Raw genomic sequence first — 23,625 nt, 5'->3', positions numbered from 1 at the left:
TGGCTGCTCTCGGCTGCTCTAGTCCTGCAAATGGAACTGCGTTCCTGCTGTGAAAAAAGTGCAGGAACTCCGTTCCCACGCGTTCCCGCAGGACTTGAGCCCTGATATAGAATGATAAAAGCATATTGCATAGTTAGATTTTCTTTATGACCCCACAAACTTGTGAATTTATCTTTGTATTGTGATAGTAAATATTTTGCTTTTGTCATCCTTTGTTCTTGCAGTATCACCTCTTTTTGGGGGAAATGCAGTTCAATGTCCCAGAGGAACCAGAAATCAGTACCTTTAACACACCATTCGGAAAGTTTGGAATTTTTATCTGCTATGATATACTGTTTTATAATCCTGCTGTACCTTTAGTGAGTCAACACAATGTAGATACTATTATTTTTACTACAGCTTGGTTTAATTTATTGCCTCACTACAGCGCTATTCAGTTTCATTCAGCATGGGCGATGGCAATGAGAACCAACCTTCTGTCATCTAATATACACAACACCAGCTTGGGAATGACCGGTATGGTATTTAAATAACTATTTAAAACTGTTTATTGATAAGAATTCATTTACATTGAAGGCCTTTTTTTTCCCCTGGACATTAACTTGTGTAAACATTTTTTTTTTTTTCTCGTAAGCTATTTGGGAGATTTCACCTCACTTTCTGTCCCTGTGGTGGCAGGACAGGAGGGAACCATGGATAGTGAGGCAGGAATACAGTAAAAATGACCTGGCAGAAGATCTATCTCTTCCCCGTTTTTCTAGAAACAAAATGTTATTTCTAACACTGTTTGACAGTAATTGGAGGGAAATTTCACCAAGGGGTACACAGACAACAATAAATATGGTTCTGACTACTTTCATATTCTGTCCTAAAGTTTTGACTAGCGTTGAGCTTTTAATTGTGAATGTCAATGCATATTTTCCAATATAAAATCAAGCTGCTGTTTTCACATTCTCTAAGCTAGATTGTTGTATTAATGCAAGACAGTTGTGAGGTAATATTGAGACTGCTGATACCCAAACTAGTAAAAATAATAATTCAGAACTTTGCCACTAGATGGCAAAGAATCACCAAAGATATAAGCACACTTGGGCGGTTTGCAAAGTCATCTGACAAATGAATAGCTGATTGTCTATGCATTACCAAATCAAATATTGTACATTGCTATAGTTTTGTGCTATATGATTTTGTTTTGGTTTAGCATGTAGGCTTAACTTTTAATAACTTCAGCTGCTTACAGAGTTTAAATCTAGCTTGTAGCTATCAAAATTGCACCTTTAGGATTGGTTGATTAACCCTTTTAGGATCTTTGCTTGACAGCCCTTCATTACAACCTGATATGGGGAATTTTTATTATATTTTACATTTTGTTTTTACTAAAATAAGCATCAACATAAAAATGATTTATTAATCATTTTATCAAACTATTAAAGCTTTTATCTCTGTTCTGTTGCCCACACTGGGCATTCTGAGTAAACAAGGTAGAAAGCCTAGCACAGCTTGCTTGCATTCACAGTAGTCCGACATTAGCTTTTGGGGTGATTTCCAGAGACTAATGTTAAGAAGACAATCCGTATGAGCAAACTGGGGACATGGCTTCTACAAACAAATGAAGAATGGCATATCCCATACATGCCAGTCTGTTCCACAAACAGTACTAAGTATACAAAGTACTGAAGAGTGAGGTTTTAATGGCATTGAAGGTTAATTTTTATGGCCCGGATTCACAAAGACTTACGCCGACGTATCTAATGATACGCCGCGTAAGTCCACAGATGCGCCGTCGTATCTATACGCTTGATTCTGCAAAGGAGATGCACCTGAATTTCGGCTCCATCCGACCGACGTAAGTCTCCTACGCCATCGTATCTTGGGCGCATATTTACGCTGGCCGCTAGGGGCGCTTCCATTGATTTACGTGTCGAATATGTAAATGACCTAGATACGCCGATTCACGAGCGTACTTGCGCCCGTCGCAGTAAGCTACGCCGTTTACATAAGGCGTACGTTCGGCATAAAGATAAACCACCAAATAGCAGGTGTAAGTCATGTTAGGGTATGGACGTCGGAACTGCCGTCGGATTTTACGTCGTTTGCGTAAGTCGTACGTGAATGGGGCTGGGCGTAGGTTACGTTCACGTCTTATGAATTGAGCCGGCGTATCTTAGGGAGTAAATTCAACGTGATTCTGAGCATGCGCGCACATGCGCCGTTCGTTCGGCGCTTCATTTACATGGGGTCACGATTCATTTTAATACAACACGCCCACTACCTGCCTACTTTGAACTAGGCGGACTTACGCCGGCCCATTTACGCTACGCAGCCGTAACTTAAAGAGCAAGTGCTTTGTGAATACTGGCCTTGCCTCTCTATGTTACGTCGGCGTAGTGCATATGAGATGCGCTACGCCGGCCAAAAGATGCGCCCTCTACGTGAATCTGGGCCTATGTATCTTATATTTTTGCTTTCTGGGTTTGCAAAGATGTTTGGTGCACACAAAGTACATTTATATCCCCAGTTAATTTAAGCTTCAAGTCTTCCTGAGTAACAAGTTTCCAACAAAGTGTATAAACTGGTAATAGGCAATGTGCTTGTCTTCAGATTTATTTGTGCTTGGTGCTGTTCTAAACCTTACCCCACTGTCATGATCCAAATGCAAGTCTATATATATATATATATATATATATATATATATATATATATATATATATATATATATATACTGTATCTATATCTCCTTACAAATATGTTGTGGCTATATGGAGACCCCTAGTGGTTCTATGAGAGAAGCACATTTTATATTATCACTGTACAATATATATATTTTTTTATATATACAAGCTAATTATAATAAATTATGAGAACTCTTTTTAATAGGAGATAAACTGGTATATGTGTATTAAATGTGTCTATCACCTATAAAGTCCCAAATGATAGAGAATACAATTTGTGTATAAATAATTGGGGAATTGGGGATGTGGCACATTAATTTCTGGGGCAAGGTCTAAGTTAAAATAATAGCACAAACAAACAGAAGTTTTCCAAGAGCACACACCAGCTAGCCTGCAAAAAAAGCAAAACAACAATTTGCATTAAAAATCGTTTTTTTTTTTTTAAACTGCTTAACTACTGGGCACCTATACCCCCTTCCTGTCCAGATCAATTTTCAGCTGTCAGTGCTCTCAGACTTTGAATGACAATTACTCAGTAATGCAACAATGTACCCATATGAATTTTTTTTAACACAGAGCTTTCTTTTGATGGTATTTATTTTTGGCGCTATAAATGAAAAAAGACTAAAAATCTGCTAATGGGAGGATGTGTAATGGGTATTCTGCTGATGGGAGGCTGTAGGACAGGTACTCTGGTGATGGGCAACTGTGTGATGGGTATACTTATCGACAATGTGCGACAGGTACTGACTGGCAACAGGTGTACTTCTGATGAGCTACAGGTGCACTGCTGAGGGCACTGATGGGCAGACAGGGACTTTTTATTGCAGAGCAGTGGGGTATTGTGTGCTCACAGTTCCCTGGCTCTTCTCCTCACACTGATCTGTGTGTGAGGAAAAAAAGCTGGGAACAGCGAGTTACTGGTCTTTGTTTACATTTGTGATCAGCTGTGATTGGACGCAGCTGATCACGTGGTAAAGAGCTGTTGTCATTGGCTCTTTACCACGATTGGTGATGCGCTGTATCCGAGGGACACGGCTCACCGCCAATCTCTACTCTGCGCACAAATAATGGGAGGATGTCATATGTCACCCTCCCAGAAACATAGTGGTCCTGCCTAGCGGTCATTTGACTATACACTGGGCAGGAATCGGTTAAGCCGCTCTGTAATGTGTGGTCCTAACTTTTATATTTAAGAGTCTCTTGTGTAGTCTCATCTAATAGAGCTACTGTAGCTCAATTTTCTAAAAAAGTTAATGCTTGTTCTGAGGTTTCAGAACACAGTGCATCCCAGTTTGTTGTGTATGGGGCTGTGTAGCTTCAGACTAGTCAAGGTTCCCATTCTGACCTATGTCATACATCTCAAGTCTCCCACGAGGTGCGAGAGTCTCCCGCATTTCTGCAGGGGCTCCCGCACACCTGCAAGCGCCTTGCGATCTCCTAGGAATGCACAGTGCGGCGGGGAACAGCTGTGAACACCGATCTCCCTAGTATAGATTTTTAGCTTACAGCCATTGGAGATCGGGATTCACAGCCGTTCTCTGCTGCACCGAGCATTCACAGCTGTTTCTTCCTGTGTGCTCCTCCCTCAGCCTCCCCCGTGTGCTTCTCCGCCCCCACCGTTCACCACCGGTCCCGTGTTCTCCTCCTCCACCCAGTGTCATCTTAAGAGCATTATAGGCCCCCGGGCAATACAGTGCACAGGGGCCCTGTCTACACAATCACGCACGAGAATTACTGACAAAAATCATAAAATTTACTGGCAGAACCACATTTTTTACTGCCACTGCAAAAAAAGTACCTAAAATTACAGTTTTCAGTGCCCAACAATGCAAATGTCAGTATTTAAACTATACACATATAGCTAGTGCTATTAGAAATGTGTTTAAGTTAAACAAAAGTAAAACAAAAAAATGTCTTCATTGACATGAAAGTTAGGTTACTATAACCCAGACAGCACAGAGTTTCCTCTTACATCAGAGTCTACAGGATTCCCCCTTACAGTGAAAGGGAACTCTTATGTAAAGGGGAACGCTGCAGATCATGATCTAAGGGGGGAACTCTGATGTGAAGGGGGGCTATGGTGACCAGAGTCCACCTTATATCAGAGTCCACTGCTTTCTCTTTCCCACTTACATCAGGGTCCGCAGACTGAGTTCCCCCCTTGCATTGTAAGGGGGAATCCTGCAGACTCTGATGTGGGGGGTACTCTGGTGACCAGAGACCACCTTCCTTAGATTAAATACACTAAGGTAAGGGGGGTCACTAATATAGGAGGGGGAACCTTTATATCAGTGCCCCCTTACATTTTTGCATTCACTCCCCCCTTACATCAGCAACCCCCCGCACTCGTGGAGGACCGGATCTTCTCTGTGATTTCCCGCGAACTGGACATGGGCAGTTCTAACCCGTCACTCTCCATAATTTTTTACTGGGGTTGCTGGGCAGCCGGTGGGGCCCCCCAGGCAAGCGGGGCCCCCGGGCAACTGCCCAGCGTGCCCAATGGAAAAGATGGCCCTGCCTCCACCCTCCCTCGCCCCCCGCATCTCGCTCCCCTCCTCTCCCGCCGGCTGTGGGAGGAACTGTTAGGAATTGGACACAGTGAGTGAGATCGCTCCTGTGTGCTGTGATAACTGAGCAGAGAAAACTGTGTTTACTCTGCTCAGTTTATGAATGAACAGAAGCCTCCTGTTCATTCATCTTTAGTGCTGAGAAAGGAACTGGGGAATCTGTGTCCTCAGTCCCTATGTTTGTCTCAAAGGGTAGATGTCAGGGATCTGTTTAGACCCCTGACATCTCACCAAAGCCCCCCAAAAAATATAAAAAAAAAATATTGTAAACATTTTCTAAAAAAGTGTAAAAAATTTTAATAAAAAAATGATTATAAAACAAATCTATTATTAAAAAAAATAAAAATGACAGCGTCCACTGCCACATACCACCCACTCCCACTCCCTTCCCCGGAAGCGAAGCGCCACCTCCCTGAAATGAGTTTACCACCTCCCTGAAATTTGTTTTTGCAGGTTGGGATGTCTGCCATGTCCAAAGCAAAAAGTAAACACAAAAGTGCAGCACTTAATATGTATAACCAATATTGTACCATATGAAAAAATCTGTGCTAGAAGTGAAAATATTATATGTTACAATAGTAAATTATAAAGTGCCATGCAGAAAAAGATTTATAAAGTCCCATACAAAAGATCCCGGGTGATTGGTAATCTATTGACACAGTAAAAGGGTGTATCTCAGAAGGAACTTTACTTCCAAACCCCAGTGAATCCCCACAGTGTAGGTAAGATGGGAGTTTACCAGATATTAACGACACTCAATGAATAGATGTCACACTGTATCACAACATATGCTGGAAAATAGGGCTCCATACTGTATATTGACATTTCCATAAAAAAAATAAAAAATGCTCTCTATAAAGTGAATCAATTTACAACAAAGTGGTTTATTAAAAGAGTTGCACTTACAATATTTGTGGTGTTCGCAGGCATTCAAACAAAGCGAGCTCTGTTTTTTCCCCACAAATAAAACGAGCATGGCTGGTTGGCGCATGCGCAGTGGCGTTTATTCTGGCTCCACCTTATGTGTTTCGTCATATGGTTCATAATCCACAGCCAAAAGTGGGTACAATGGGCACATTAGCTTTAGAACTGGAGCATGGAGCAATGGAAGAAGGTGTCTTTTGAGATGTTTACTTGGCCTCCAAATTCTCCAGGTCTCAATCCGATTGAGCATCTTCGGGATTGGCTTGAAAAACAAGTCCAATCCATGCAGGCCCCACCTCACAACTTACAGGACTTAAAGGATCTTCTAATGACAGCTTGATGCCAGATACCACAGCATACCTTCAGAGGTCAAGTGGAGTCCATGCCTCGACAGGTCAGGGCTGTTTTGATAGCAATTGCGGGACTTACTCAGTATTAGGTGGGTGGTCATGTTATAGTGGTGGTTAAAATGTTATGGCTAATCAGTTTAATATAGCAATGGATAAATTAAGGGCAGGTATGAGAAGTACCTTTGTTTTTTAACACAAGTTGTTAGTAAAAATGTTTGTTTTTGTTTTTGCAGGCTAGCTGGTAAGTGTGCTGTTAAAGGTTTTGTTTGTGCTGTACATTGTCCTTCCATGTGCACATTACTTCAAAAGCTGGTTATAGATTGTGGTATTTGCGATTTTTGTATACAAATCTATCTGATAGCGCTGCTTATGAAATTTAATGCTATATGTGAGTATACAAACATAAAATTTGTCACTCCATGTTACGCCACCATCCTCTTGGCTTCATCTAGAGAAACATAAGCCACAAGGCATGTGGCGTACCGCATAGAGGTAGAGCCTGGCGGTGGGATTTTACACGCATTACGCAATATCTACTGGTCTCTGTTTTTATGGAGAATCACACTGTGTTCAGAGCGTGTTTGACCCTTTTAGGGTCTAAGAAGGAGGTGAACTTGCATTTCACCCGGTGAAGGGGGCACTAGTCACGGAGTGGAGTAGAGTTATTTGTGAAGCAAAAACATATATAGTGAAAACAACGTAAGTGTTCATGCAGGAGCAGCAGGCTGGACACTACTGGAACGCATGTAATAGAGTGCTGGTGCTGGTGCCCAGTGTTCAAACATATAGTGCTTGCCGGGGAAAGGTTCCAATTTCCTTAAAGGTAGTGCAGATGTCCCCTTACCTTACTGCTGTAAGCAGGGGCGGACTGACCATTGGGGCTCTCGGGCACTGCCCCATGCCACTAGGGGGCCCCATCAGGGTTGCCAGGCTCAATAAATCCAGGCACAGTATGTAAAAATCTGTGTTTTCTTTACATCTGTCCCTAATATGTCAGAAACCGACATGCTTTTGATGTGAAAATCCTGCGATTTTAGCTGCCCTGCCTCTGCACTGCCTCCTGGCATGGTGGCCATCTGTAAGCCCGGGGGGCCCCACAATCTTCTATTGCCCGGGGGCCCCATGAGTTGTCAGTCCGCCCCTGGCTGTAAGGTAACAGCATAAAACAACTCTATATGGATAAGTGCAGCAACAAAATTCCGTTGGAAGTGGCAATGGTCCTCACACGGGAAGATAAAGGAGAGCACCAATAGTGTAATAACGTAGGAGCAATTTAATAGTATAAAAAACAACTTATACACTAGGTACTCACAAAAGTAGTTTAAAATTAGGCATATTCTTCAGGAGTCCTGAAGAAGTCACTTGTGAGTGACGAATGCGCGCAAGAGTCCAGTAAAGAGGTACCGGATGTGATGCCAGCGAGTCCGCCACTCGTTTTTTATATGCCTAATTTTAAACTACCTTTGTGAGTACCTAGTGTATAAGTTGTTTTTTATACTATTAAAGGGGTTGTAAAGGTTTGTTTTTTATTTTCTAAATAGGTTCCTTTAGGCTAGTGCATTGTTGGTTCACTTATCTTTTCCTTCCATTTCCCTTCTAAATGTTTTTTTTCTTTGTTTTCTTTGTCTGAATTTCTCACTTTTTGTTCCTCCTCAGTAAGGTGTTCAGTAAGCTGTTCTAAATGACTTTCCACCGCTCAGGTGATGGTGGAAAGCTTACTGAGGAGAAACGGGAAGTGAGAAATTCAAACAAAGAAAAAAAACATTTAGAAGGGAAATCGTAGGAAAAAGTAAGTGAACCAACAATGCACTAGCTTAAAGGAACCAATTTAGAAAATAAAAGATGAACCTTTACAACCCCTTTAAATTGCTCCTACGTTATTACACTTTTGGTGCTCTCCTTTATCTTCCTGTGTGAGGACCATTGCCACTTTCAATGGAATTTTGTTGCTGCACTTATCCATATAGAGTTGTTTTATGCTGTTACCTTACAGCAGTAAGGTAAGGGGACATCTGCACTACCTTTAAGGAAATTGGAACCTTTCCCCGGCAAGCACTATATGTTTGAACACTTGGCACCAGCACCAGCACTCTATTACATGCGTTCCAGTAGCGTCCAGCCTGCTGCTCCTGCATGAACACTTACGTTGTTTTCACTATATATGCTTTTTATGTGTATAGTTTTGTAGCCTTGTGGCTTTAGCAGCGTTAGCTGTCTTATTCACCCAGCACTTATTGTTTTCACCTTGGATTTGGACAAACATTCTACTTAACAACAAACCTACAGTGCCTGTCTTGTTTGCACCGTCTGTATAATGCTGTTCAAAGTATATAGGGCCAAAGGGGCTTGTAATGACCTGGGGGGAGTGGGGTGAAACCCATGCTTTTTTTTCTCAATGATTTTCATCCATATTGCAGGGACCAGACATTACATTAAAGCCGCAATCAGTTTTTAATTACCTTTTTCTTATAGTAATCTCATTTTGTGCAGGGACAGTTCTAAACATGTGCCACTTCACAGGCATACTATAGACACCCAGCAGATACGATATTTAAAGGAATTTTTCATTTTTTTTCACTTTAAGCATCATTAAAATCACTGCTCCAGAAAAAAAAAAAGTTTTTAAAACTTTTTTTTCCATTGATACATGTTCCCTGGGGCAAGACTCGGGTTCTCAAACCCGTTTTCCGACAATAACTTGCATATTAGGCTTTAAAATTAGCACTTTTGAATTCGAACGTTCGAGTCCCATTGACGTCAATGGGGTTCTAAGTGTTCGCGCGAACGTTCGGTCCGTTCGAAGGTTCTGGTGCGAACCGAATGGGGGGGTGTTTGGCTCATCCCTAATAGACTTTATAAAGGAGAAGTTGTTTTGAAGTCAAGTGGGCATCCCATAATTTCTCAATCCCTATCCAAGTTATAATCCCTCAATAAAACAAAACCAAAGCACTGGACTGTTCTCTGACTCTGGAGTGCCTGTGAAGATTCAGTGTGTCTGGCTGTGCAGGGTGGGGGGGATCCCAGTCCTACTTGCGGCTCCTTAGGGGGTGCGCTACTCTTCATTTAGGTCTATTCCATTACAACATCAGGTCATTGCCTTTTGACACAGTCTCGTTCCTCTCCGTTCTCACAACAGAGCACTTTATGTGACTTTGGGTAGTTAGCATAAGCATAATGCTTAACTCCCTCACAAATAATAAATAAAATAATATAAATAATTCTATTTTGTGGGAACTACACTAGAAACAGGATAACTTTAGAGTGATCAGACATCCCTGCTTTATTAGGGCTGTCCCTGAATGTACAAGATCTCAAATTGAAGGCCTGGGAATTAAAATCTGGTCCTGACAACTGTAGAGACAAATTACTTTTTTTATTTAGAACAACTCTGTCCCAAAATATGTATGGTCTGTCTGGGAGCCAGAGCGTGTATCTTTGATCTGTGGCAAAAGCTGGCCAATAAGGTGAAAGTGGAATAGAGTGCAAAACTGAAAGACAGGAACACCCTATATGTTTCTCGTTTATTTTATTGTGCAAGACAAACACCACTGGAAGCCTTATCAGATGGGGGCAGTCCCCCTGATTATTACATTTTTTCCAAGCTTTTTTTCTCAGAAAATAGGTGCAGGAACTCAACCATGACCCCGTTAAGATTTCAAAAACAGTAGAAGTGTCTTAAAGGGGTATTACATACAGAGTGCAGAGTTCAGGTGGTTACACACAGAGTGCAGAGCTGTCACTTGTAAACACAGAAACCAGACTTCTGTGTTTACAAGTGATTTTAGTGAGCGGGCATCAAAGGGTGTGAGCCAGAGGTAGTGGAACTTTTTGCAATGAAGAGAACTTTTTTTCTGACCGTTAGCAGCTCATCTAAACACAACAATAGTAATTGCTTTTATAATAATGGAGGTTTCTGCTAAGATTGTCAAGTAGGTCAATGGGGTTCAATTCATTTTGAATAAGCTGTTCAATTTGCAAGAAAATGATCCCAAGAGCTTACTGAATGTGGTAAAATTTTACTTTGCAAAAAATACCCAATCACGTGCAAGGAAAATTAAAAAAAAAAACAGCCTATTTGCTTGCACATGATTGGATGGTGGAAGCCAACAGAGCTTCAACTCATTCACTAAGCTCTACGCAAAATTCCCCTACAAAGTGAACAACATTTTTTGCCTTTAGTAAACCAACCTCAATAAGTCCAATGCTCTACAAAACAGCTGCCACTCTGTAGGTGATCACATGTAACAGGCCGCTTACACGTGGGGCAGATTCCTTCCTGGTCAGCAGGGGATCAGCACATGGATCCCCTGTCCTGCTGATCGGTGCAGAGCGGGCAGATGATACATACCATATTTATCGGGGTATAGCGCGCTCCCGCGTATAGCGCGCACCCCTAAACTTGCCCGAATTCCTGTGGAAAAAAGATGATTTGTACTTACAGTTTTGGTGTCTTGCGCGGCGTCCATCGGCGGCCTCGTCGGGTCCGGTGTCCGTCTGCGGCTTCGGGTGTCCTCTTTGTCGGGTCTGGCGTTCTTCTGCAGCGTCCTCGCGTCCTCCCCACTCGTTTCCCATGCCGAGTTTGAATACTGCGCCGACATATACCGAGCGCAGTACACTCGTGTATCGTCAGGCAGGCTTGGCAACTCTCGCGCTGACGTCCTGTACGCTCAGGACGTCAGCGCGAGAGGCACCCACGATTTTGCCCTGATTTTCAGGGCAAAATAGTGCGCGGTATACACCGATAAATACGGTACATTTCTGCTCAGTTTCTGCAGAGAAGACACTAACAGAGTCCGATCTGCTCTATAGGGGGCCAGGAGTAAACCCATCAGATCTGCCTGAATGGAAGAGGAGGGATCCCTTCCATTTTTTTTTTAAGTAAGCCAGATTGGATCCAGAGGTTGGCTGGTGTAAATGGACACAAGCTAAATTCAGCAAAGAAGTTGCAGCCAATAAGGTAGGAGAAATGCTGGACAGAAGAAGGGGCAAAATGGAAATGGGGATCTAACACCCCCAGAAGTATAGGATTTCTGTGAAATTTGTAGCTCATCTATCAAGAAGATTACAGAGTATAATTTCACAAGAATAGACATAGTACCTGGTGTACTTAATAGCTGAATTTAACTGTGGACTTTTTAATGTGGTGGTCTCCTTATTAATATCCTATATAGGCTCCCATCCATTTTTGAATAGACACCTACAGTGTGTAATTCCCACTCTAAGGGCCAGATTCACGTAGCCCGGGCGCAACTTAACTTTTCCGATTTAAGTTACACCGCCGCAATTTTTCCAAGTAAGTGCCCGATCCACAAAGCACTTACCTGGAAATTTGCGGCGGTGTATCCTAAATCCGGCCAGCGCAAGGCGGGCCAATTCAAATGGGGCGAGTCCCATTTAAATTAGGCGCGCTCCCGCGCCGGCCGTACTGCGCATGATCCGACGCAAATTTCCCGACGTGCTTTGCGAGAAGTTACGATGCGCCAAGGTTTTGTGAATCGCGACGGGTAAAAAAAAGTTGCGTCGGGAAATTTTTTCTTAACGAAGAGAAAAAGCTTTGTGGATCTCCGTAAGTGCTAATTTGCATACCCGACGCTGGTTTACGACGAGAACTCCCCCCAGCAGCGGCGGCGGTACTGCATCCTAAGATCCGACAGTGTAAAACAATTACACCTGTCGGATCTTAGGGATATCTATGCGTAACTGATTCTATGAATCAGCCGCATAGATAGAAACAGGGATACAACGGCGTATCAGCAGATACGCCTGCGTATCCCTTTTGTGAATCTGGCCCTAAATCTCTGATCCTCTCCATATTTAGTGCCCTACACTCTTCTGAGACTCGCTATAATCATTCTCATGTATAAAGTGCCAGGTCATAAGACAATATCACTGGCAGCTATAGACAGACACATTAAGATAATCTGAAAAGACACATTGGGCCAGATCCACAGACGAAGTACGCCGGCGTATCTACTGATACGCCGGCGTACTTTCAAATTTCCAGCGTCGTATCTTTAGTTTGAATCCTCAAACCAAGATACGACGGCATCTGGGTAAGATCCGACAGGCGTACGGCTTCGTACGCCTTCGGATCTTAGATGCAATACTTCGGCGCCCGCTGGGTGGAGTTCGCGTCGGTTTCCGCGTCGGGTATGCAAATGAGCGATTTACGACGATCCACGAACGTACGCGCGGCCGTCGCATTTTCTAACGTTGTCTGTAGTCGGCCTTTTCCGGCGTATAGTTAAAGCTGGTATTTTGCGGCGTATAGATAGACTTGCCATGTTAAGATGTTAAGTATGGCCGTCGTTCCCGCGTCAACATTTAAAATTTTTTTTTTTTTGCGTAAGTCGTCCGTGAATAGGGATGGACGTAACTCACGTCTAAGTTAAAAAAATGACGTCCTAGCAACGTCATTTAGCACAATGCACTGCCGGAAATTTTGGGACGACGCATGCGCAGTTCATTCGGCGCGGGGACGTGCTTCATTTAAATGAAACCTGCCCCCAACCCGCCCAATTTGAAATCCACCGCCAGAAATACACTACGCCGCCGTAACTTATGGCGCAAACTCGCTGAGATTTCGAATATACGCCAGGTAAGGTACGGTGGCGTAGTGTATCTCTGATACGCTGTGCCGATCGAAATGTATGTGGATCTGGCCCATTATTTTTTGTCACAAACCACAAATAGCTCCTTCCAGAGGGCTGAATTTCCCAGCAAAATTCAGTGTTTACTGATGTTCCATAAATGTGCCACAGTCCTGTTACTGTTAGGAGCTGCCTTCTGCCAATAACCCTTCTCCCTTTACCATAGCTTTGTTGTGGCTGGAAAGGTTTAACCACTTACAGTGATTTCAAAGGATCATCTTGTAAAACCCATTATTTTCAAAATAGAAATGAAGGGCAAAATAAAAATTTTTCTAGATATAAAAAAATAAAAATTTAATAAAATTATAAATACTTCTTTCCCTTTAGTTATTAAGCTGTGTACATACGATCGGTTTGTCCGATGAAAACATTAGTGGAAAAAAAAAGAACATGTTTTAAATTTTTCCTATGGATAAAAAAACGATAGAAAAATCTGATTGTCTGTGTGGAACTCCATCGGACAAAAATCCATGTTTGCTCAGAATCAAGTCGACACATGCTCGGAAGCATTGAACTTAATTTTTTTGGACTCGAAAGTGAATGGCTTCCCAGTGAATGGCTTTGCAGCTGGGGGGGGGGGGGGGGTGTCAGGACAGATCTAATTATTGGAGGAGAGAGTACAGTGAGTTCCCAGCATAGCTAGAGAACTGACCACACTGTGCCTGCATGCCGAGTGTGGTCAGTTTTTAAACACACAGATCCATGTCCTGTCAGAGGTAAGGAGACCGATGTGTGTTCCCAGTACAGAGGAACACAGTTCGGTCTTCTCCCCTTGTGAGTCCCCTCCCTCTACAGTTAGAATCACTCCCTAGGGAACATATTTAACTCCTTCAGCGCCCCCCCTAGTGTTAACCCCTTCCCTGTCAGCCAGGACAATATTGCCAAAAGAAAGCCTAGTTTGCCACCAAAAGAGCAATTTATGTATTACTTTGTTATTTTAGGTATTGATAAGGTTATTGCTCAATAAACAAACCCATAATGGAAATGTAAAAAATTGCTATGTTCCATGAGGGATATGGATGTATAAGAGCTGAAGAAGGTAAATATCAAGAGATAGTGTATGAGCTGTTTTTCTGCACATACTCAAAGCATACTATAGTTACAACAGTTATTAAATCATATCTTGTGCCCTTCATAGCAATACATCAATCAAAATGAGTCAAGATTTGTAATATAGCTTAAAACAGGGATATGCAATTACCGGACCTCCAGCTGTTGCAGAACTACAACTCCCATGAGGCATAGCAAGACTCTGACAGCCACCAGCATGACACCTGGAGGCCGAGGCATGATGGGACTTGTAGTTTTGCAACAGCTGGAGGTCCGCCAATTGCTTATCCCTGGCTTAAAACATTGAATGCTAACTGAACTGCTCCATTTTGTCACTCACAAATGTATTTGTAGGGTATGTTGTAATGTTGTTTATATGCATATAACCTGAACTTGTTTTAGATTTTAGTCATTCATGTACTAATTTATTTCCTAATAAAGGGAGTGGAGTGTTCTCACCAGATAAACTTGGACCATACTATTATAACAAAGATCTAGATGAAGGACAGCTGGTGATATCAGAACTGAGATCCCATCCAAGACATAATGCAAACTGTTCACTGGTCAGCTGGAATTTATTTGCATCTAAAATGAATAAACCACTATCAAAAAACAAAGTCTTCAGAGGAAAGGTTTTTCTAGATGTATTTAATCTTACTGAACTGAAAGACTCCAATGGGAATGTTACAGTTTGTCATAATAATCTTTGCTGCCACCTCAGCTACAGTATGTTGGAGAAGAGGAATGATGAAGTATATGTGTTTGGGGCCTATGATGGCTTGCATGGACCTCACCAAGTCTTTTATGTAGAGGTAATCCTTTATCTATCAATAACAGAAATGATTAAACCGATTCCCCAGATTTGATATGCAACATGGATCAGGTTGATTTGCAAACAGTCACTATGTGAGAATATTGTCTGATACGCTAGATAAGCTATGCTCTTTTTGATCAGGCCGGGTTTTCATATGTGTGGCCGCGGGTTCGTGCCTGGGGTCCAGTGCATCCCTGTGCACCAGTTAAGGTGCAATTCAAGTCCGAATTTCTGCCTGAATTCGCACCTGAATCGGACCCAAAGACGCATAGGACCCTTTTTGAATGCAGACCGCGGTTGCCCCGGACATGTGTGAAGCGGTTCTATTTTAAACCAGTCACACTTGCCTGTCATGCGAATTGTGGGGAAACCCGCAATAAATTTGCATATGTGTGAACTAGCCTCACTTTTTGCATGTGCAGCATGGTAAGGTACACTATAGGGGTTTATTTACTAAAGCTGGAGAGTGCAAAATCAGTCTTACCTCTACAAAGAAACTAATCAGCTTCCAGGTTATTGTTATGTACCACGTACCTGGTAGCCAGAGCCTGGTCACAGGAGAAGGCCTCTCTTACGGCTCCGGCTCGCGAGCCGCTGAAGTGGAGACAGCAGGCTCGGGAGCGCGGCGGGGTAGGAGTGCCGCTAAGCGTGTAGTTGCTGCGGGGTGCTGATTCCTTCTGGAGTGGTGGACTGGAAACCACTGAAGCGGAGGAAGTGGGTCAGCGACCCTAACTGTAGGTGCAGGTACAACGGCAACAAGCTGGTAGGATAAGCTGGTTAGTGAACAGCAGATGATAGCAGAGTCAGGCAAGCCGGGTCACAATGGATAATCAGGCAATCAGGTACGGAAGGCTGGAGCATAGTCGGGGTACAGGCAGGAGGGTCTGGCAGCGGTGGATCAATCAGATAAGCAAGGTCAACGGAAGCCAAAGTCAGAGGTTGGAGAGGTACGGATGGTCAACAAGCCGGGTCAGAAGGTTCAAACAAACAATCAGGTTTTCAGATGCAAATTAACACTAATGCCGCATACACACCATCACTTTATGTGATGAAAAAAAACGACACTTTCTGTGAAGTAAAAAATGACGTTTTTGAAACTTCAATTTTCAAAGACGAAGTTGCCTACACACCATCGTTTTTCTCACAATGTTCTTGCAAAGTGAGGTTACGTTCCACCACGTTTTACCATTGAAGCTAGCTTCTGGGCATGCGTGGATGAAAAAACGTCTTAGAAAACGACGTTTTTTGCTACACACGGTCAATTTCTGTGAAGTAAAAAGTGCACTTTTGAAAAACGACACATAAAATTGAAGCATGCTTCAATTTTTTTTGGTCGTTTTTTACAAGACATAAAACGACGTTTTCCCCCACACACAGTCAATTAAAGTGACGTTTTTAAAAACGTCATTTTTTTTCATCACATAAAGTGATGGTGTGTACGGGGCATTAGAAGCTGCAGATCAGACAGCAATGTGCTGGGGAAACAAGTGAGCTTTTAAAGGGAGTTTTGGTGCCAAGCCGAATTAACGTGCACGCGCGCGCTCCCGCGCCTTCCTGTTGTGCACACACGCGTGCCATTGGCGCATGCGCCCACGCAATGAACGCGCGCCGTTACAGGTGAGCACTGCTGTCTCAACCGAATGGTGGTCCGGCGGGATTGAGAGGTAAGTCCCTGACAGTTATATTGCCAAAGCTTAATTGAACAACCTGAGGTTAGAAGCTGATTTCCTGACGCATTCATGGCAGCACACAATGGGTTGTGACTCCGCCCCCACAACCTGACAGGATTGGTTACCTATAAATTTGAAGAGGGAACACCCCGCACCATTCTCTTTTTTATCCTCACCTGACAAGACTGGACGTTACAAGAAGATTTGCCTCTTACCGCAATCGCCCCAGCAGGTTCAGGCCTCTCCTGTTTGGAAGTCCTGTACAGTCTCTAATAGAGCTATATGGTGGGAACCCCGCTCTGGTGGTCTCAGGGGTCTGTTCAAGGTCTCATCCTGGCAATTTATCCTGGCTGTTTTACAAGCTTTAAATAGCTTAATATGGCATGGCTCCCCATTCCTTTTTTGCTAGCTTCTGTGCTTCCTCCAGAGGCTGCTGTTCAGGCTTCTATCTAGGCTGCTGCTCTGGCTCATTATTAGTGGTCTTATTTTTACTTCTAGTTCCCAGTTTCCCAATAGTTTACCTGGGCTTTGCTGTCCCTCTCGCCGCCGCGTCTCCTGGTCGCTCTGCGCATGCGCGCAGCAGGCTGATGGCGTCGGCGGTTCCCTTCGCCCTCACCCAAGATGGCGGCGGTCGGCGCGGGACGCTACTGCGCATGCGCGGCCGCGTCATCAGCGCCGCGACTACGGCGCCAGTTTTAAAATAGGGAAATCTGTTTTTCCTCCCTCTAGGCTGCTGCTCTGCCTAAAAAATTTCAGGAAAGCTCTCCAGGTACTTGGGGGCTTCTCTCCTTTCAGGCCCTTCTGCTCCTTTATCCTTCTCCTAAGCCTAACATCTTCCTTTCTCCTTTCAGACACCTTCTGCTGTCCCTGCATCCTTTTCATGGAGCCCACTGCCCTAGCAGACCACCACCAGCAAACAAGGTAAGGAGGCCGTCCAAGTTGGTAAGTAGTGAAGAGACAAAAGAGTGCCGGCCACTAACACTGCATTGTTTTTGCAGTCCCATCAGGCCTAGAGATGCAAGTCCACGGCAAAGAAGGAGATCCAGCCATGCATCTAGCAAACGCTCACGCAGAAGTCGGTCAAGATCACCCTCTCGTCATTATCGGTCTAGGCATAGCCGATCACATCGCAGCCGCTCCCGTCGAAGCCGGTCTCACCGCAGACGGTCACCTTCAGTTCACCACGAGCATTTTCATACCCGTCCTGCAGCAAATACTTGCTGGGTGTGCGGTGCTGCTGCATTGCCAGGAAAACTAGCCTGTCGCTCCTGTTTTGCCGAGGGTTAATTCAGAAAGAGGCAGTTATAGAGGTTCCTCCGCACCTAAGGGGCAGGGGATTTTATTCCCCTTTATTCTTGGTGCGAAAGAAGTCGGGGGATCTTCGGCCCGTTCTGGACCTCAAGCGGCTCAACGCAAGAATCAGAATAGAGGCCTTCAAGATGGAGAGCCTCCAGTCCATCCTTCTGGCAGTGAATCTGGGAGACTGGATGCTGTCCGTAGATTTGTCGGACGCCTATCTCCATGTGCCAATCCATCCAGCCTTCCAAAAATTTCTCAGTTTTTCCATCAACAAGTGCCACTTCCAGTTCCGATGTCTACCATTCGGCATCTCCTCGGCACCCAGAACGTTCACGAAGGTTCTCCTTCCCCTCATTGCACTCCTCAGGGAAAAGGGGCTACGGGTGCACCACTACCTAGACGACATTCTCCTTTTGGCAGAAGATCGGGAGACTCTGCTCCTCCAGCGGGAGACCCTAATATTGACCCTCCAGAACTTTGGCTGGTTGATCGACTGGCGGAAGAGCAGCCTGCAACCTTCACAGGTCATGATATTCCTGGGGGCAGAGCTGGATACCAAGCGGAACAGGGTACAGCTCCCGTTAGAGAAGGTAGTACCTTTGGTGCAGAAAGTACAAAATCTAATGTCCTCCAGACGTCCGTCAGCCAGAACCTGCCTGAGCATGCTGGGCTCCATGGCGTCAACCATACCCATGGTGCAGTGGTCCCAGTGGCACATGAGAACGTTGCAGAACGCATTCCTCAGACAGTGGAACGGGACCTCAATGTCCCAGTCCATCCGTATTCCCGACTGGGTGAAGCACTCGCTTTGGTGGTGGACTCACCCCCCCAACCTCAGAAGATTCAGGCCTATAGCCCCTCCAAGTCCGGAGATAGTGACAACAGACGCCAGTCAGAGAGGTTGGGGGGCTCATTATCAGGACCATGCGGTCCAGGGTCAGTGGCACTTTCCAGCTCAGGGTGTAGTCTCCAACGTATTGGAGCTACGAGCAGCCTTCCAAGCCCTCTTAGCCTTCGCACCTCTACTACGAGGGAGGAGTGTCCTTCTCCGGATAGACAACAAGGTCGCGGTGGCCTACATTCGAAGACAGGGTGGTACCCGGAGTCGTACGCTGTTGGAAGAAGTTCGTCCCATAGTGGAGTGGGCTCAGGTACACCTTCCTGACCTGAATGCAGTATATGTCCCGGCGGCGCAGAATGTGCTAGCCGACTATCTGAGCCACCAAGCATTCTCCCTCCTAACGAAGGCATGGGGCATCCCAGAGGTCGACTTGGCAGCAACACCAGCGAATGCCAAATGCCCGAGGTTCCTCTCCAGAGCACCCTTTCGGTCAGCCGAGGGGACAGACTGCCTAGTACACCCTTGGGACTTCAACCTGGGGTACATCTTTCCCCCAACTCCTCTAATAGCGAGGTTCCTAGCCAGGCTCCGGAGGTCCTCAGTCACAGTAATCATGGTGGTGCCATTCTGGCCGAGGAGGCCGTGGTTCACGACCCTCTTGCAGCTCAACACCCGGCCTCCAATCCACCTGCCGTTCTCAGCAGATCTCCTATATCAAGGCCAGTTCCTCCATCCGGCCCCGGACAGACTGCACCTAACAGCATGGAGGTTGAGAGGATTAGGCTGAGAGAACAAGGTTGCTCCCAAGAGGTGATAGCGACACTGATGCAAGCCAGGAAAAATTCCACAAATACCACCTACACTAAGGTTTGGGAAAGATTCATTCTGATGGCACAATTAAAAGGCTGGGATCCTGTCTCTCCAGCTCCATCCCAAATTCTGGAGTTCCTGCAGTCGGGCGTTGATAAGGGACTGAATTCAAGTACCCTCAAGGTACAGATATCCGCCCTGTCTGCCAAAACAGGCACTAGATGGGCTATTCACCCTCTGGTTATTCAATTCATGAGAGCTTGTCTGAAGATCAGACCCCCCAGAAGACCATCCTTTCCTACATGGGACCTTTCGGTGGTTCTAGAGGCCCTCTCCTTACCACCCTTTTTTCCGTTTGACTCCATTTCCCTGTGGGACTTGACTCTGAAATTATCCTTCCTCATCGCTATTTCTTCAGCCAGAAGGGTGTCAGAGATCCAGGCTCTGATGGCCAAGGAGCCCTATTTAGTCTTCCTATCCGACAGAGTGGTACTAAGGCCTTCAGACCGTTTCCTACCAAAGGTTTCTTCGGCCTTCCACTACAACCAGGATATCGTCCTTCCACATCTTACGGACGAGAACGGCGAACCTAACGCCTTGGACATTAAAACTACCATATCCAGCTACCTTTCGGCTACCACTCACCTTCGAAAGACAGAGGCTCTCCTGATCATTCCACACGGAGCCAGACGCGGCCAAGCAGCTACTTCTCGTACCATCGCCTCCTGGCTAGTCAAAACTATTGAGAAGGCCTACTCTGTTCAACAACTTACAGTTCCGGAAGGCATCAGAGCGCACTCGACCAGGGCAGTGGCAACATCCTGGGCAGCATATTGTGGTGTCTCATCAGAATCCGTCTGCAGGGCAGCAACCTGGTCTTCCAGGCATACGTTTATATCCCACTATAGAGTGGACGCTGCTCTTTTGTCTACAGCCGACTTTGGTAGATCCATCATCAGGGCCAATTCTTCCGCTCACTAGGAAATAAATACTATTGCATTAAACCCTCCCGACTGGCGAGTTATTTCCCATTGTGTGCTGCCATGAATGCGTCAGGAAAACGGAAAATTGTATACTCACCTTTCCGTAATTTTCCTTTCCTGACGCATCTTCATGGCAGCACACAGATCCCACCCTGCTGTTTAATGATGATATATACAGAGAATGGTGCGGGGTGTTCCCTCTTCAAATTTATAGGTAACCAATCCTGTCAGGTTGTGGGGGCGGAGTCACAACCCATTGTGTGCTGCCATGAAGATGCGTCAGGAAAGGAAAATTACGGAAAGGTGAGTATACAATTTTCCGTTTTCTCTGCAGAAGTGAGACTGATTGTGCACCAGCTTTAGTAAATAAACCTCTATGGCATCTTAAAACCTGCCCATATATCCTTAAAGGAGTTGTAAAAGAAAAAAATTGTTTTTGCTCAAATGACTGTTTACAGGGTATAGAGACATAATAGTTAACTGATTCCTTTTAAAAACGATTAAAAATAGATAAAAAACAATCATATAATGTACCTTTAGTTTCAGTTTTTGCATTTTATGCTGCCTCTGTGCTGTATAGAGCCATAGAGAAGTGAGGGTTTAAAACGAAACTAGAAGCTCCCAGTACTGTGGTTCAAAGGAAACAGACAACCAGGAAGTGTCCAGAACAGAGCAGAATTACAGCAACATCAGAGCAAAAACGAACAATGAGGACATGAAACCAGGACTGCAGTAAGGTAAAGGAAGCTATTTAGCGAAAAAATTCCTTTAGTGACCCTTTAACATGTCAAAAAGGGAGTTCAGGAAAAGCTTAAATCGCAAGCCAGGAAAATTACTAGCTGATGCCCTAGTAAACTGATAATAAGACTTATGCCCTGTACACACGATCAGTTCATCCGATGAAAACGGACCGATGGATTTTTTCATCAGATATCCGATGAAGCTGACTTTCATCAGTCTTGCCTACACACCATCGGTTAAAAATCCGATCGAGTCCAACGCGGTGACATAAAACACAACGACGTGCAGAGAAAAATGAAGTTCAATGCTTCCGAGCATGCGTCAACTTGATTCTGAGCATGCGTGGATTTTTGACCGATGGATTTCCCCACAGACAATGTTTTTTTTTCTATCGTTTTTTTAACCATCAGAAATTTTTTAAACAGGTTCTATTTTTTTTTCACCAATTGGGGAAAAAAAACGATGGGGCCCACACACGATCGGTTCGTCCGATGAAAACGGTCCCGTTTTTATCAGATCGTGTGTACAGGGCATTATTATTTCTATACCTATTTATAAGCACACAGCATAAAATATACTGGTGTGTGTGTATATATATATATATATATATATATATATATATATATATATATATATATATATATATATATATATATATATATAAATTTGTGTTTGCAGGGCTTGGCTGGGTCCCTCCTTACTGGGCAGATCGATAGCAGTGGGAGCCATTGGCTCCCACTCCTGTCAATCAACTCCAGTGACAAGGGAGCAGGGGGCAGGGCCGAGTTCCCACTGTCTGTGTCAATGGATGCAGCAGTTGGTCCTGGGAGCAAGCCAGCACAAGTGCTCCTATGGATATTTATTATAGCAAAAAGTACAAAATATTGTGTTTTTTCAAAATTGTCGCTTTTTTTTGGTTTATAGCGCAAAAAGTAAAAATCGTAGAGATGATCAAATACCACCAAAAGAAAGCTCTATTTGTGGGAAAAAAAGGACATCGATTTTGTTTGGGTACAGCATCACATGACTGCACAATTGTCAGTTAAAGCGACGCAGTGCTGAATCGCAAAAAAATTGGCCTGGTCATTGGTCAGCCAATTCTTCCGGGGCTGAAGTGGTTAACCAACCATGTTCTTATTTAGTTTGTTTATTTGAGCTTCTGAAAGACAGTAGAAATCAAAGGCCAAGGACCCTACGCATTGGTATATTATACTGACTTAACCTGGAATAACCAGGGTAAGGGGTCTGTATCCATGGTGGAAGCACAGAGGAATGGGCATATTTTTACTCAGAAAACATAACAGAAGAAGTTTTCATAAAATATCTCTTAATAAGAGAAAAAACAAAAATAAATTGAATAAAATAAAATAAATCCAATAAACTAACATCAACAACTGTCTCAAGTAGTAGATTGTGCATTGTATCTGTATAGTATTTGTATAAGTGTTTAGGGCCAAATCCACAAAGCAGATAACTCGAGATTTCTAATTTTACACGGCGCGTATCTTTGCGCCTGATCCTCAAAACGAGATACGCATGAAATTCCGGTATTTCCGTCCTACCTAAAATAATTACACCGGCGCTTCTTTGTGCGCAAATTACGCTAGACACGCCGCTGTATTTGATAGGCAAAGATGCAAATGAGGGAGATAGGGCGATCCACAAAATTAAGTGTGTGCGGCGTAGATTACGACCTGTGCGCTTCTGTTAGTTTCCCGGAGCAATTTTACACTTTATAAAAGCAGCCCTAATTTTACACATGCCGTGTAAAGGTCAGCTAAAGCAATACCATGAAGGAAGAGCTGACCACACACACTTGCTGGACTACAATCTGTATGCCACCATGCCAGGGGCATCCATGCCCCTATCTATAATAGTGACTTTAGTAACCCAGGGTACCCCCTCTTCTGAGGGAACAGCAGTCAGGAGACGCCTCGCAGAATGCATATTTGCAGAGTAAACGCACATTAATGATGTCACAATGAATTCTCATTGTGACATCATTAATGTGCGTTTACTCTGCACGCCACTGTGGTCCCTAGCACAGACACATCACATGCACATCAAATTGGATTAGATCCAAGTCCCCCCCCCCTTTGGTACTTGGGAGCAGCAACGCCACGCCACGGCTCCAATTATGTCACTGTGCATTCATACACCATTCAGGAACCTGGGATCACTTCTCCCTGGTCCTGGGGATCCCTACTCCACCAAAACTGAGGGTGACACCCTTATTTTATCAGGAATGCCA

General features: G+C 44.3%; 1 protein-coding gene across 1 annotated transcript in view; it reads left to right on the top strand.

Moving 5' to 3' along the window:
* Positions 1-23,625, top strand: part of LOC120937326 (pantetheinase-like) — a 58,779-nt gene that overhangs the window by 25,924 nt on the left and 9,230 nt on the right. The window contains exons 4-5 of the mRNA XM_040350447.1: positions 225-516; positions 14,658-15,028. Coding sequence (XP_040206381.1) covers positions 225-516; positions 14,658-15,028 — 663 coding nt within the window. The remainder of the gene's footprint in view (positions 1-224; positions 517-14,657; positions 15,029-23,625) is intronic.

Source organism: Rana temporaria, chromosome 4, assembly GCF_905171775.1.
Source record: "Rana temporaria chromosome 4, aRanTem1.1, whole genome shotgun sequence".
In the NCBI taxonomy this organism is placed as follows: Eukaryota; Metazoa; Chordata; class Amphibia; order Anura; family Ranidae; genus Rana; species Rana temporaria.
The sequence above is the reverse complement of the archived record's forward strand: the minus strand, read 5'-3'. Positions and strand labels throughout refer to the sequence as shown.